Source organism: Acinonyx jubatus, chromosome C1 (assembly GCF_027475565.1).
Source record: "Acinonyx jubatus isolate Ajub_Pintada_27869175 chromosome C1, VMU_Ajub_asm_v1.0, whole genome shotgun sequence".
NCBI classification, from domain to species: Eukaryota; Metazoa; Chordata; class Mammalia; order Carnivora; family Felidae; genus Acinonyx; species Acinonyx jubatus.
Genome location: NC_069381.1, coordinates 97,250,452 through 97,263,261, shown reverse-complemented (window position 1 = coordinate 97,263,261; position 12,810 = coordinate 97,250,452). Strand labels below are relative to the sequence as shown.

Here is a 12,810-nt window from a genome sequence, read left to right as displayed (position 1 = left end):
GTCGGCATGGAGTCGGGTGGGAGGGCTGGGCACCTGGCAAACCGACTCTGGGGCAGCCTGGGAACAAAAGCACCAGTTCCCTCACCGCTCAGGCAGCCCTCTTTTGAACAATGCATTTCAGCACACGGAGGGTCCTAGCCTGAGGGTCCTAGCAGGTACCTGCCAAGGGTTCATTAGCATCACTGTTACAGCTGTAGCATGTAACTCCAGGAACGCAAAAGGTAAGGCAAGGTCGGCTGAAGTCCGCACCATTTTCCCAGCAAGTTAACTGGACACCCTCTGGAGACAGCAGACATCACAAAACCAGACCACTGACCTCTTTGTTAAAAACGAGTCACTTGTCATCTGCTTGGAACCCAGCCAGTCCCCCAAAGATGATCGCCGAGTCACTGGGCATATCAAGTTTGGTACACTTCATTATTCCTGAGTTAGGGGCCTACTAAAATTACCAAAAACCAAGGTCCCTCCCCTTTCCTACTTTTCATTCAAATTTCTGACAAATCCCTGAGCAGAGCAGCCTTCACGGGGACACTCCTGGGGGACACAATACCCTTGGCTGGGTCTAGGGCCTGCTTATGCGCCAGTGAGGGATATTATTACCACTTAATATTCTTTACGCCCAGACAAAGAACTCCCTGGCATCCACCATCCACAGACTACAGGCTCGGTCCCATCATCAATTACTACACCCTCCAGGGCTCTCAGAGAACTCACCGCATGTGGGTGCTGTTTTTCCCCATCCCTTCACCCAGAGCTTTTCTAAATAGGTATTCAGGAACATTCCTTGATTGCTTTATTAAAAGTCTCAGCTTGTGCTATCATTTGCCAAGGACTTTCCGCATGGGTCCGAAAAGGCACTAAGAATTCCGCAGGCTGTTTTAATTGGAAGTTATTGTCTCTTAAAGTCACCACGAGAGCACTGCTGTATCAATTTGTGGGGGGCCCCTGAGAGGCCGGAGGAAACAGCAGAGCACAGCCTGGGGCCTTGAAGTGTGACAGTTGGGACAAACATACAGGCAGGGGAGGCCAGAGATGGTTCCTACTCAGAACATGTCTTCCCCGATTCATCTCCAAGCACCAACAGAACCCCAAATTCCTACTTCTGTCACCACCATGTGGAAAAGGGAAGCTTGGCACACTGACAAGGGAATGGCTTTCTCCAGTTAGAGCCAAAGACCTGATGTTTCCAAACAGCTGTTTCTGGTGTTTTAGAATTCGTCTGGTACATGTACCCAGCGGTTGAAACTTGTGATGAATCTCTGATCACCAGAGTGTTTCTGACTTTCTCGGGATCTGGGCTCATCTATGGTACTTGAAGCCTCACTCAGCAGGCTTCTGTTCCATATGCTGCCAGAAAGGCTTACCCAGGGTCTGGGGCAAGCTCATTCACATCCCTGCCCCACATTTTTAGGATTAAAAGCCCAACACATGAACATTTAGAAAATAATGGAGGTTTCAAAAACAACAACAACAACAATCAAAATCTTAATAACCCTATACTCAGAAACAGGACAAGCATCGTCAATGTTACCATTCATTTTCTCATAAGAATATGTAACTATTGTAACGTGCAAAGTTTTGACTCCTGTTTTTTTATAACACAGATTCATAAACATTGTCTCCGGTCATTAAACAATCTTTGGAGATTTTTGTTTTATATTCTTTCATTCCGTTCATATTCTTAATTATGAAACACACCCTTAGGGAAGACTGAATGGGTACAGAAAGATAAAGCGTAAACAAAACTGCCATCAGTCACCATCTCCTGTCTGGACCCTTTCCTATGGGTGACTGCTGCGGGCAGCTTGGAGAATATCCTCCCAGACCTCCCGCTGCCTGTGTAAATCCAAATGGGCTCACAAACGAGTAAGTCAATTAGACAGACACATCTTACTGCCGTTTTACAAAACAAAATCCCACTCTGCATTCAGCTGCTTGTATGAGGAACTGCTTGGTCAGGGAAACACCACCTCCACTACCGTTCCCAGCCCACACTGGGCTGTGACCACAGCTGGACCTCTGGGCTGTGGCCAGTTGGGACCTTTGAATGTAATGCTGACATGCCAAGGCCATTAACAGCATTGATACGGCCACGGGATAGTGACCTCCCACCTTGTGCTGTGTTAAACGCTTTACAAGCACAATCTAATTTAATCCTCTCACTAGCCCTGTAAGTAGGGTACTGCTATACCCATTTCACAGGTGAGGAGTCTAAGTAAGAGGCAGCATATAGCACTACAACTTTACCATCTGTATTCTTAACCAGTTACAGTAGCACCCCTCCCTCCCTCCCTCCCTTCCTTCCTTTCTTCCTTCCTACCTTCCCTTGTTCCTTTCCTCACCAAACATTCTGCAGGTCTGGAATACCGCAGGCTCTAGGAACACCAGTGCAGACCTGTGCACTTTGCACAGAGGAAGGCAACAGGGCCCCATCACCTCGGATGGCGTTTTTTTCATAACCTGGGCCTGTTCACTGGGAAAACTAGTCAGAGAGAGATATGGCACCAGGCCAATCCCACCACCTCGTGCATTAACCTCACAGCAAATGCCTAGTGGACAATGAGGCAGCAGCTTTGGGTAAAAAGCAACAAATTAACACTTTTTTTTTTTTTAACTTTCATTTACATTCTCGGTAAAGCTTTGGGAGAACTGTCATCTATGAGAAGCACTTAGAAATGAAAAATATTTCCACTGCAGGGAGAAACTTTAATTTAAAATCAGTTGTGAACACTTAAGGTCGTCAACCGTAATGGCAGCTGTAAAATATACATTGGTGGTATAGTTACTCCGAATGCGAGTTAAATGCCCTTAACGTCCAGCAGCTTCTCACGCACCGTGGGCTGAACCTCCAGCCATCAGCAGCCCTGCAACCTGGCTTTGCCATTTGAAAAGTGAGTCTTGAAATCTGGACCCACCTGCCAGTGTCCCCAGAAGGAAATGTGGAACAACCCAGAGCTTACATACCCTTGTCTGTGAGATTTTTTCGAATGACTTGAATAGTAAGAATATCCAGAGTATGTGGATTCGGTATCCATAGCAATGGGGAGCTTGCTCTTGATGAAGGAGCGGGCAGTGTTTCTCCTCAGAGGTAGGGAATTTCACCTACTCTCCTCCTAAGACTGCAAAGGGTCTGGAGATCCAGGAGCCGCTCTTCGACAGGAACAAATTCTAGGAAAAGTGGAGAGAAAAAAAGAGATTTACTGTCAAAGGCAACCCAAAGATCTTGGAAGATAAATGACGGCAACCACCTCCTCTGGGTCTCTGTTACGGAACAGAGTGAGCAAGGAAGAAGTGTCTGAGTGTTAAATGCACCGCCCAGGCAGCAATGAGCTTCCCCGGGTGTCTGGGAGGCAGGTGCGGGGCAGGCCAAACCCCTTCCACAGCAGCAGGCAAACCAGAGCTGGGAGAGACCTGGCCCTTGGCCATTTCCTGGCCACAGCCTCGCTGCAGGGGTTCAGGCTGGAGGAAGTGACTTCCCATCCCACAGCCTAGACAGTGCCCAGCCCCCACTGCCAGTTTGCTGGTCCCAAGAACAATACACAGGGAAGCAGCTTTTAAGGGATGTTGCTTGCAGTTGCTGAAAACCAATGGAAAAAAAAAAGAAAGAAAGAAAAGAGAGAAAAAGTTTTTTGTCTCTTTAATCCAGGAATCCAAACACCTGAGAATTTATCCTAGGGAAAGAATTTTTTTTTTTTAAAGAAAAACTACTACCGCATTGTCTATAACAGTGGAAAGTGAGAAATCATCTAAATGCCCCCAAAGCAGAGGAATAGGTAAGGAAAACATAATTCATCCACCCAAAGAAAAATCATAGAGCTGTTTAAAATAATTACGAAGTATGGAAAGTTTTACAATATAATGGTAAATTTAAAAGGCAGACTACAGGGGCACCTGGGTGGTTCAGCTGGTTAATCGTCCCACTTCAGCTCAGGTTACGATCTCACGGTTCGTGGGTTCGAGCCCCATGTCGGGCTCTGTGCAGACAGCTCAGAGCTTGGAGCCTGCTTCGGATTCTGTGTCTCCCTCTCTCTCTGCCCCTCCCTTGCTCATGCTCTCTCTCCCTCTCTCTCAAAAATAAATAGATGTAAAAAAATTTTTTAAGTAAAAAATAAATAAATAAAAGACACACTACAGGATTATAAATACATCCTGAATCTGGGTTACAGTTACAATCATATAAAAGGCTTATGTAAACATGATTAAGAGGGAACATCAGAAAATGGAAGTAGGTGATTTATTTGTTGCCGGCTCCTGGGTGTTTCCCCAAATTCATTAGATATTGCATTGCAATAGAAATAAATGGGAAACATTTCCAAGTACATTCCTGAGCCCCACATGCTCAACCTTGACTTCTAGAAGCCTGAGAACCACAAGTCTGTCTGCCCCTGTATCCCTCACCCCAGAGCTGGTCTCCGCCCATTCAGGGCCCCTCCTTCCAGTGCAAACAAAGCCAGTGAGATAAGTGTGGAGAGAAAACAAAGGAGCTGCAAATGCCAATGCCCTCCCCGCCCCCCACAATGACCCTGCCAACAACCTGTAAACCTAGAGGCCCTCAGCCTCAAACACCGCTTAGGATGCGTCTGCCCTCAGCATTTGCTCTAAGTGAGGCACGTTCACTTCCAGGGGCTGTGACCCTGGGCGAACCTCCCTGGGCCTGGGTGTCCGGACTCATCATTTCTCCTCTGCCATCAAGAGCCCAAGGCGAGCAGTGGGGGGACATGGGTTCTAGCCAGACCTCTTCACTGTTCAGAACGCTCTGGGAGGGGCTGCTTGCCTTGAAGTCGGCCTCAGTTTCCTCATCTGTCAAACTGGGATAAATCAGCCAGCCACTGTTCTCCCAGGGGTGATCTGAAAATGGCAACAGATACGGTATCGGGAGCTGGGTTCCAATCCCAGGCTTTATTGGTTATCCCCTTATTGGTTATGAAACCTCAAATTACTAAACCTCTCAGTACCAGGAGCTAATTAGCTAATTCTGGCTAAATGCTGTTGGCCTGTCTCAGAGGCAGGTGACCCAGGCCCTGAGACCTGGGCTGGTCCTGTTCATGCTTCCCACTCATGACATCTCTGAGCCACTATTCACCCACCACCCATAAAACGAGGCCACTTCACATGAGCTCCTCCTAAGGTTGGTGAGAACATTAAACCAGGCTCCCTGCGGAAGGCACATGGCAACCCAGGCTTCATTCCCCTCCTCCCTCCGCACAAGGATGTCATTCCAAGTCCTCATTAAAACCTCCGGCCATCTATTAGGACAACTCCAGGCACGTCCCTCAAAGGAAATCCTGGGCTCCCGAGTGACCTCTGGGGAAGGGCTTTACCTGACTCTACCGGCACCCACGTCCACGTTCTCCCACAAGTCCTGCCTGTACTCATCAAAGGGGTGGTCTGTATCTGCTGCCACTCCCTCCCTCTCGACTGTCACCCCAATCCTCCTCCCTCGACACTCCACTGAACTAGCTCTAAGTGGGCCAAACCCAAAGGTCACAGCCTCGTCCTCCTTTCCCTAGACCTTCTGACCCCATTTCTGCATTCATCTACCTCTGCATTTAGCAAGCAGCCACAGGAGACCCCGGTAAGCGCTGCTGGGACACAGCAGAGACAACAGCACACGCACACGGCCCCCGGCCTGTCGTCCCAGAGCTCTCTGTTGCCCATCAGCCTCTGACTTGATGGTACTGGTGCTACCATTTCTCCAACGCGCCTTCCCTCTCCCCCCATCGGGTTATCCCTTCAGTCTCAAAACTCGCCCTTTCTTCTTCTTTGTCCACGGATTTATTCTCGCATAAGCTCCTTGGAGTCAGGAGCTATGATTTGCCTACACCAAGATACTCTGAACGTGGTAGGTACTCAACAAATACTGAAAGAATCCCCAGGGCACATCTCCTACTCGGCTACCTCTTTCCAATTTCCTCTGCCGGGGGAGGGGGGGGGTACAGTCCAGCCCGGTGCCACTTCTGACAGTCTCTTTCCTGTGACTCGCACACATCCTGCTGTCACTAAGTGCTGACGTCAGTCCTCAGGAGCCTCCGTCACTCTCCTGGTGCTCAGCCACCCACTTCCCCCAGGCTCTGTGGACAGAGGGCTCGTGTATTACGAAGCCTGCAGGTCTCCCCATAGAATCCAGTCTACACTGAGCTCGGGCCCTTTCTCCTAAATCATGCTGTCTCTATTTCAGCGATCTACTCTTGTCCAAGATCTGAGTAAGGATTAAGCACAAGCAGCAGCAGGCAAACGGACAAAATCCCGGGTGGACTCATTTTAAGGGCCAACGAAAGAGCTCCGATATAGCCCACAGGAACACCCATGGCGAAGCTTATCACTGCAATGCTATGTTTCGGAGACAGTTCGCCTCTATGCACAAGAAAGTAGCAGGATTCAAATAAGTTCAGAGGGATGCTTTATCAGGAAAATAATAAAGTAATGAAAAGGAATCAGGTTCCTGGGGTAATAAACTGATAGGCTGCTACACTGGCCTGAATAGGACAGTCATATAAACGTGTAAACATAGGGGTGTCTGGGTGGCTCAGTCAGTTAAGCATCAGACTCTTGGTTTCAGCACAGGTCATGATCTCACAGTTCATGGGATCGAGCCCTGCATCAGGCTCCATGCTGACAGTGCAGAGCCTGCTTCGGATCCTCTGTCTCCCCCTCTCTCTCTGCCCCCCCTTCACTTGCACATCTGTGCACGCGCCTATGCGCGCGCTCTCTCTCTCAAAATAAAAAAAATATATATACATAAATATGGATCCTGGAATCTGGAACTGTCCCTCTATCATCCTGGCCCCAGAGATGACCCACACTGGCAGGTGCACAGCACCCAGAGTGATCTTTCATATCACAACGTGGAGGTCATTTCTCTGCTTGAAACCAGCACATGGATGGTGTCCCATGACAGTTGGCATAAACCAAAATCCTTCATTTGGTGTGTGGGCCCTGCCCACCTCCCAGGCTGCACTCTTCCTTCTCCAGCTCCAGGCCCTTCAAGGCACCAGGCTCTCCAACTTTGGCTCAGGTCATGATCTCACAGACTGTGAGTTCGAGCCCCCCATCCGGCTCTCTGCTGTCAGCACAGAGCCCGCTTTGGATCCTCTGCCCCCCTCTTTCTCTGCTCCTCCCCTGCTCACGCTCTCTCTCTCAAAAAACAAACATGAAAAAAAATTCAAAAATAAATAAATACTGCTTCTTTCAAGAGGCCCTTCTGGACCCTCCAGTCTACATGAGGCCCCTTCACAGAATCCTATACTTTTCCTTTATGTCACAATTTCTAATCATACATTGCACGATTACTTAATGTCTGGCTCCAGTGGAGACTGTAAGCACCACCAGGGCAGGGACCACATTCATTACTGTCTGTTCAGCTCCTGAAATATACCAGGCAATCAATAAATGTGTGCTGAGTAAGGGTTTCTGTGGCAGACCTCAGGCCGTGGAGGCCACAGATCCACTGTGGAAGAAACCCTAGCCATTGTCTAGTTTACATTCTCAGTTTTACAGAAGAGGAAAGTAACGCAGCGATTAGGTTAGTGGTGATGTCAGAACCACCAACTTTTTGCTCACACAACAATCTCACTGCAGACACACTAAGTAAAAATCAGCAGCAGTCTCGTTCAGCTGCTTCCCACAAACACCCTGACTACCCCCTCTCCACCCCCCCACCACTGCCCTCCTGCCTTTCACCCCTGTAGTACCAGCTATAGGCACTGCTTGGGTGGGAGACGGAGGCAAACACCAGGAAAGGATGAGGGCTGGTCAAGTGACATCTCCTGAAGGCCAGGAGGGCAACGCTGGGACAGGTGCACAGGGCACTTTTGACTGCATGGCAGCATCTTAAATTCTGGGATTCCCAGGCACAAATGTCAGAGAGAACCCCCTTCGCCATGCTTTATTAAAAACAAATTGAAGGTCACTGGCCTCAGAGAGGATCTTTCCCTAAAGTCAAGTTCACCCACATAAAATATACCTACTACTTAAAAGAAAAACACAGTGTTCAGAAAATCATACGGGGGAAATAATATGTTACGGTAATGACAGTGGTAAACATAAGTTAACCTTGACGAAAAGGAAATTATAAAAACATCAACGGCTCTGCCTACAGCTATGAAGTAATTACGGGAACTCTGGTTTGGAGGGTAGAAAGTTATCTTGTGAGGGGTATGGAGACATACACTGTATTTAAAGAGCCACTCTGCTCCTTCTGCAGTAAATCCAAGGGAAAGAAGTTTCTGGTGCAATCGTGTTTATCCATACTGTGCATATTACTTTTTATCATACATAGCATGCTAAAGGGTTTACTCCATTAACTTTTTTTTTAAGATCTTTTTTTTAAGTTTATTTTTTTCAAGCTCACAGAGTGTGAGTGGGCGAGGGGCAGAGAGAGAGGGAGGCACAGAATCCGAAGCAGGCTCCAGGCTCCGAGTTGTCAGCACAGAGCCCGCCCCAAGGCAGGAATACTTCTTCCTTAGGAAGAATACCTTTAGTATGGCACAAGACTTCCATACCAATTGCATTACACTATATGTACATTTTTTGGTCAGTGCTGGTCTACCTCGAACTAATACCATTAACTGTAGCTAAGTAATTTAGTGACATACATTCTGTTCCTTGGGCCTCCTTTTACTAGTCCCAGGTTGGAAGTGACTATCAAAGGGATCAGAGAAAAAACTGTGTGTTCCACTGGGTTTATCTGGAGGGCCTTCGGGTTGTAAGTATGGGAGGGTGGGAAGGGTATGGCAAAGCCCTGCAAAACATTTTGCTGAACTTGTGAACTTGTGCTCTCTAAACCATAAAACACCCTCCAGGTCGCTGATGGGGGGTCAGAAGGCCTGTGGCATTTGTGACAAACCCAACTGATATTTTCATTACAACAGACCGCTGATAAATGAATGATTCTGGGCCACTATACACAAGCAAAGAAAATGTTAACCTCATTTTTTTTTTTTTTTTACCTGTTTTGCCAAAGATTTCAACTCACCTTCCTCGAATAACTGCTCTTGGCTCCAGTCGCTAATTACCCCTGGAACACCCCCCAGCAGCAGGGTGTGGATTTCTGAAGAGCTGTGAATGGTTAACATGTCTGGGGTTCTATGATGGGTATCTGTTTTCAAGTGACCCCCTTATCCCCTGCTAGATTTTTAAGCTTCAAAAAACAGATTTGAGGGGCACCTGGGTGGCTCAGTCGGTTAAGCGTCCGACTTCGGCTCAGGTCATGATCTCTCGGTTCGTGAGTTTGAGCCCTGCATTGGGCTCTGTGCTGACAGTTCAGAGCCTGGAGCCTGCTTCGGATTCTGTGTCTCCCTCTCTCTCTGTCCCTGTCCCATTCATGTTGTCTATCTCTAAAAAAATAAACATTAATTTAAAAAAAAAAAACAAACAGATTTTTATGAGTACTACCTCCTCTGTAAATCCCATGGTGCCTAGTCCAATGATTGCTGTCCAATAAATGGCATTCAGAAAGGCACTAATGGGGACAGCAGCATGCACCTTTTCATCAGGCTGCAGGCGAGACCAAAGCCGCTGGCAGAAACATGGTCCACTTAAACCTGTCTTGTCCACCTTCTGGAAAATGGCATAGCACGATGCCCACATCACATGCCCACACACAGCTAGTCCCCTAACCACAGCTAGTTACCTTACAGAGAGAGAGCATGACAATAACAATTTAACAGACTACAGTTACTTGTGTGCTTACTATGTGTTGTGGACCATTTAAATCATTTGCATGCAATATCCCACTTAATCCTGAGAACAACAATGTAAAGGACATCAGATATTAATGTCATGCTACCGTTAAAGAAAGCAAGGTCACAGTAAGTGAAGGAGCCAGGGCTTGAACTCTGAGAATCTAATTCCAGAACCTGTGCACTTAGCCATGGAAAACGAATAGCAATACAGCAATTACCAGAACGGTTTATTTACACATTGGAGGGCAGGCAACCATCATAAATTGTCCCAAACCACACATAACCCACAAAGAATTTTGCAATTTCAACTCCTGCTCACAGGCCCGGTGTCCCAAGCGTTGTAGAGAGTCCGGAAGAAAAGAATCTGAAATAGCTGCAGGTCCAAAGGTAGAAACTGCTTATTAAAATACAATGGGATAAGCACCCATTTAACCCAAAAATGCCGCTGAGGTCTGGGGTGACAAACAGGGTGTTTGTGTGTATCGGGGGATGGAGAGGAGAATAACTTCCTCACTCAACGCCTGTTCTTCAATAGACTAAGGTGACACGGAACTGGTGCTTGGTAAGGAAACTTTCCTTTATGGTTCTGTCCTGGTGCTCAAACACATAAGACAATAAAAATGTACTGCCTGGCAAGCAGTCCTTGCAAATATGCCGTCTCAAAATGCTGCCATTTTACTTACAAATTAAGTTGCAACCAAATAATTTCACTAATTACCTTGACAGACACCAATGTTTGGGAATTCTAAAGGCTCATGGATAGGTGAAGAGTGTCCTTTTCTCTGAACTGCAGAATAAAACAGTTTCCTCCCACAAATCAAAGCCCCAGCTAGATCACACTGATTTAATTGAGCTCTAAAAACTCTAATTAGTAGTTACATAAAATGACTAATTACTTTTCCCTGGTTTTAGGCAGTTTCTGCCATGTCACTTTAAAAAGCCTAGAAGCTGTGTAATCAACCCACCCGGAGGAGGAAGAATGCTAATTAGCATTGTTGATGGGTGACACAAGCTATAATATTTTCCAGCAACTCTGTAAAATTCATAAACATATCGGTGAAAACGGCCAGATTCTTTACAGCTTGCTGGCTTTTGGCATAAAGGTCTAAAAATACATGCACTTCCAACCACAGCCTGGTCCAAAGGGCTCAACAGAACGCACGCGCCAGCCACACAATCATCAGAATATTAAGCGCTCTGACATCTCTTAACGAGGAGCTAAACGGGCTCACGACACCTCCTCGGCTGGGCCTTGATGACCTGGTTTGAAGACGCGAAAACTGAGCAAGAGATTTCTCAGCTCCGAGGCTCAGCCGCTCACCTCCCGGCCGCCAGGCCACGGCTCCGCCCCCCGCCTGCCTCCGCCGGCGACGCGTTTAAATTTTTATAAAGCTTCACACTTCTCTGGGCGCGTTGCTTGGGGCAGTTCAAAGGCTGCAGGAGGAAGGGAGGTCCTGCCCGTGGCGAAGGCTGCCCCGGTGCGGTGAGATTTCCTCCAACGGGGACACCTCGGGCGGGGACTTGCCGGACGCCTTCTGCTCCACCCCGGCGTTTTTGAAAGTAAACTCCTACCTGCCTGTTGCGCTCTCCCGGGCGCAACCGGACTCGCCGCCCCCCCCCCCCCCCCCCAGGCCTCCGGGGCCGGCTCAGTTTTGCAAGCGAGGTGCGAACACAGGCCGGCTCTGTGCCGGTTTCTGGCCCGGGGCCGGCAGCTCCAGGGTCGAGCCCCGCGGCAGGGTGGGAACCGCGGTGCGCGCCTGACTCCCAGGGAGCGCAGGGCGGCCCGGCCCCCCGCCCCGCTGGGCCGGTACAGCCGCCCCGGTGCCCCGGGAAGGTCGGCCACTCCCCGCCGGCCGGCCGGAACGCGCACCCCGGGGCGCACCCCAAAGTGCGGCCGGGGCAGAAGGCGGCGTCCGAGGCGTGGGGAGGGAGTGCCGGGGCGGCGGGGCAGGGGCCGGGGCAGGAGGGGCGCACCTCGCGGGCTCGGGAGAGGAGTGGGACCCCGGAGGCACGATCCGGGTGCGGTGCGCAGGCGGGGAGCGGGCTCCCGGGCGGGAGGCGAGGAGGGCGGGGACCCGGGGTCCCAGTCCGGGGTCGGGGCGCGGGGTCCCGCGGCGGGGAGCGGCTCCGCGCCCCGCGCCCGGCCTCCCGCGGGACTCACCTCCGCGCCGGCCGTGCGGGCTCCCCGGCCCGCGCTCTCGGCTCACAGCGGCCCCGGCTCTGCGGCCTGCGCTGGGCTCCCGTAGAGGCAGAGCCCCGCCGCCGCCGCCGCCGCTGCACTGCCGCTTTCCGCTTCCTGTCCCGGCGCCGCCCCGCAGCCCGAGCCCAGCCCTGCGAGCCCGGCGCGGCCGCGAGCCAAGAGCAGCGAGCGCGGCCGGCCCCGCCGCGGGCCCGGCCCACCTGCAGCGGAGGGCGGGACCGGCCGGCGTCTCCCGGCCCCTCCCCGCCGGCGGTCGCTCCACACCCGAAGCTCGCACACACTCAGACACGCGCGTGCCCACTCAGGCACACACAGGCCCCAGGGACTGACCACACACACTCACTCAATCATTCGCTCACTCACTCATTCATACATCGTTAACGCCTGTCCTGGCCTCGACCCCACCCCGCACCCCAACATACTTGCACCCTTGAATGCTCGCGCGCGCACACACACATATTCACAATCATGCACAAAATCCAAGCCTGTTTGCCCTGACCGGGGCCCCGCATACATTCACACAGACCAGGGACTGACCACCCCCCCACACACACTCATGTACACACATCCCAAGTACTGAGCTGCAAATGTCCATATACGCCCAACCAATACACGTTACTCACACTTAAGTTCACACACAGTCCAGGAAATGAGCCCACAAATAACCATACACCCCCACACCCCCACAGCCAACCCTTTCCCTTCTCTGACAGAGCAGTCACTGCCCCCCCCCATCCCCACCCCAGCCAGTTTTCTGGAAACTGCTGGAAGAGCACACCTCTGAAGGCACACAGCCCCCGGGGTGGGGGGCTCAGTCCAGAAAGTGAGAGGATGGGAATGCCAACCTTGCAGCCTCTGGGGAGGATGATGGAAAGTGGCTGGTGCCCAGGCAGGCGCTGAACAGTTGTCATCTGTTTATTTGAATAT

The 12,810-nt window shown here is 50.4% G+C and overlaps 1 protein-coding gene across 1 annotated transcript in view; it reads right to left on the bottom strand.

The window, feature by feature from the left end:
• VANGL1 (VANGL planar cell polarity protein 1) overlaps positions 1 to 12,001 on the bottom strand; it is a 47,218-nt gene extending 35,217 nt beyond the window's left edge. Inside the window, exons 1-2 of the mRNA XM_027058274.2 lie at positions 11,845 to 12,001; positions 2,965 to 3,168 (exon numbers count right to left, since the gene is read on the bottom strand). Of these exons, the coding sequence (XP_026914075.1) occupies positions 2,965 to 3,035 (71 nt within the window). The 5' untranslated portion in view covers positions 3,036 to 3,168; positions 11,845 to 12,001. The remainder of the gene's footprint in view (positions 1 to 2,964; positions 3,169 to 11,844) is intronic.
• Between the last annotated feature and the right edge of the window lie 809 nt (positions 12,002 to 12,810).